General features: G+C 40.9%; 1 protein-coding gene across 1 annotated transcript in view; it reads left to right on the top strand.

Annotated features, from left to right (window-relative positions):
- The window catches only part of CDS1 (CDP-diacylglycerol synthase 1), a 33,211-nt gene that overhangs the window by 11,018 nt on the left and 19,250 nt on the right, over positions 1-2,943 (top strand). The window contains exon 3 of the mRNA XM_027884403.1: positions 1,067-1,163. Within this exon, the coding sequence (XP_027740204.1) occupies positions 1,067-1,163 (97 nt within the window). The remainder of the gene's footprint in view (positions 1-1,066; positions 1,164-2,943) is intronic.

Raw genomic sequence — 2,943 nt, 5'->3', positions numbered from 1 at the left:
GACTGTGATGCAAAACTAACATTATCCCCTGCATCAGGTGTATCTCCTGATGCAGCAAGGAAGCATAAGACTGATACAAAGTGAAATATCAGTAAGAATTTTTTTAGGCCATAGTAGGGGGCTTTGTGTTTAGCAGTAACCTGTGATTAGTTGGTTCAGTGTACATTTAGAGGAGGTGGCCTCAACTTGCGCCAGGGGAGGTTTAGGTCAGATATTGGGAAAATTTTTATTAGGGAAATGGTTTGTCAATTACTGGAATAAGCTGGGAAGTTGGAATGCCCAGGGAAGTTGGAATCACCATCCTGGGAGTATTTAAAAAATGTGTAGATGTGGCATTTAGGGACATGGTTTAGTGGTGGGCTTGGCAGTTAATGGTTGGACTCAATGATCATAGAAGTTTTTTCCAGCCTAGACAATTCTATGATTCTGTGGTAACAGAAATTTTTATTCAGTTTTCCTTAGATAGCCACAAACGTCTGTAAAGGTCTACAAGGGCAAAAGTGTACAGCTAGTTTGACCCACCATCCCCCATTGCCACGTATTCTCCTGTCCTGGTTCCAGTGCTCACAAGAGCACAGGACTGTTTTCAGTAGATAATCCTCTGCCCAGCAAAAGATACTTTGCCTCTGTGGAAAACTGGTGATCACCTCTCGGGGTTTTTTGTGTGTCTGTTACTCCTCAAAGAATCATATGTACTTTACCTGGCAGCCCTCTTTCATACACAGACCTGTACATGGCTGGGCCCCCATCAGTCTTGTGATTTTTTTTGAGAGTCCTGATATATTTTCACAGGAGTTTCAATATGGGGTTGTGCCATTTAATTGCAAATGACATTTGGCACGGTGAGGGCAGCATGGAGGAAAAAGAAAGATGTCTGATTTTAATTTCTTTTACCATGTACCTTGTTTAGTTGGATAGTTGGTTGATTCTGTGTTTCTTGCTATACGTTTGATTAAACACAAAAAAATTCTCCTACTTTTTCTGATATACTTTAATCTTTAGTTAGCAAAGGAAGTGGCCTTTTTTTGTTTATAACTGCTTGCTTTTTATTATTTTTTTTAAATAGATGGAAAAATTGGTGGATTCGTGGAATTCTCACTCTAGCTATGATTTCCGGGTTTTTTCTGATCATTTACCTGGGATCATTTATGCTGATGCTTCTGGTAAGTTTGTTTAAGTATATGCTTCTGGGCAAGAGTTACTTGATCTCTTCATTCATCATGCCTACAACAGCTAGAAGCAAACTGCACAGACAATTCAGAGCAACTTGTCTCTTATTTGTGTAAGTGTAAATACTTTTGGAAAACACTGGACACAACTGGAACTTGTGTAATTAGAAGTTCTTATATACTGTAATTATTTTGTTTAAAGTGGGAATTAAACTAGAAAGTTGAATTACTGTTGCCTCACTAAACTACTATTGTCCCTTTCATTGACTAGTTTCTATCATCTACTATTTCATACTTTGAGTTTGTTTTATAAAGTAAACAAAAATCAAACCCAAAATCTGGACCCAAAGCCACCACCACTAGCACTTGAAAGGCTTTTCTCAGGCATGCTTCATTAATTCCGTATTTCTCTGTGGGGCTGCCTTGTGGCCTTGGGTTTATCTGTAGATTGGAGCTCTGTACCTTTCCAATTATTATTATTATCATCATCTGTATTTCATTTCATGAAATACCTTTCCAAGGTACAGAGATAAAATGTATTTTATTTTACTGCATTTCATGAAATGAAATACAGATGATGATAATAATAATAATTATAGTATTCTTCATACATGCTGCATAGCAGGTCAGCCTTTACTGTTTCTTTCCGTCATCTTTATTGCTGGTATTTTTGTTGAATAATGGTTTAATTATTTTTCCCAGTCATGGCAAGTAACAGGCAGGAATGTGGTGCTTAAAATACTGAAATTGGTATTCTAGGTAACTGCTCTGATTTTTTTTACTCTAAGATTGTTTAACTGTCAAAATGTGCTTTTACTTTTTTCATGTCCTCCTGTGAAAAAAATTTTGGATGATATTCCTAGAATCATTTAGATTGGGAAAGACCTTTAAGGTCATTAAGTGCAACAACTAACACAGCACTGCCAGACTACCACTAAACCATGTCTCTAGGTGCCACATGTACATGTCTTTTAAATACCTGTGGGGATGGTGACTCAACCGGCTGCCCTGGACAGCATCTTTCAATGCTTGATAGCCATTCTGGTGAAGAATTTTTTCCTAATATCCAATCTAAACCTCCCCTGGCACCAGTTGAGGCCATTTTCTCTCACTTGTTACTTAGGAGAAGTGATTGACCCCCACCTGGCTACAGCCTCCTTTCAGGTAGTTGTAGGGAATGATAAGGTTCCCCCTGAGCCTCCTTTTCTCCAGGCTAAACATCCCCAGCTCCCTCAGCTGTTCCTCACCAGACTTGTGCTCCAGACCTTTCACCAGCTCCATTGCCCTTCTCTGGACACGTTCCAGCACCTCAATGTCTTTCTTGTAGTGAAGGGCCCAGAACTGGACACAGCACTTAAGGTGCAGGTACAGGGAGATGATCACTTCCCCAGTCCTGCTGGCCACACTATTGCTGATAAAAGCCAGGATGCCATTGGCCTTCTTGGCCATCTGACCACACTGCTAGCTCATGTTCTTCAGCTGCTGTTGACCAGCAGGGCCTCCAAGTCCTTTTCTGCTGGGCAGGTTTCCAGCCGCTCTACCCCCAGACCGTAGCACCACATGGGGTTATTGTGACCAAAGTGCAGGACTTGGCACTTCACCTTCTTGAATCTGCATTTACAACTCTGGGCCTGACCATCCAGCCAGTTTTTAACCCAGCAAAGAATATGCCCACCCAAGCCATGTGCATCCAGTTTCCCCAGGAGAATGCTGTGAGAAGCTGTCAAAGGCTTAACTGATATCCGGGTAGACAACATCCACAGCCTTTCCCTCA

This window comes from Empidonax traillii, unplaced genomic scaffold, assembly GCF_003031625.1.
Source record: "Empidonax traillii isolate 1590-97213 ecotype Southwest subspecies unplaced genomic scaffold, ASM303162v1 scaffold144:size1428860, whole genome shotgun sequence".
Taxonomy (NCBI): Eukaryota; Metazoa; Chordata; class Aves; order Passeriformes; family Tyrannidae; genus Empidonax; species Empidonax traillii.
Note: the sequence above shows the minus strand (reverse complement) of the source record. Positions and strands in the feature narration are given on the sequence as shown.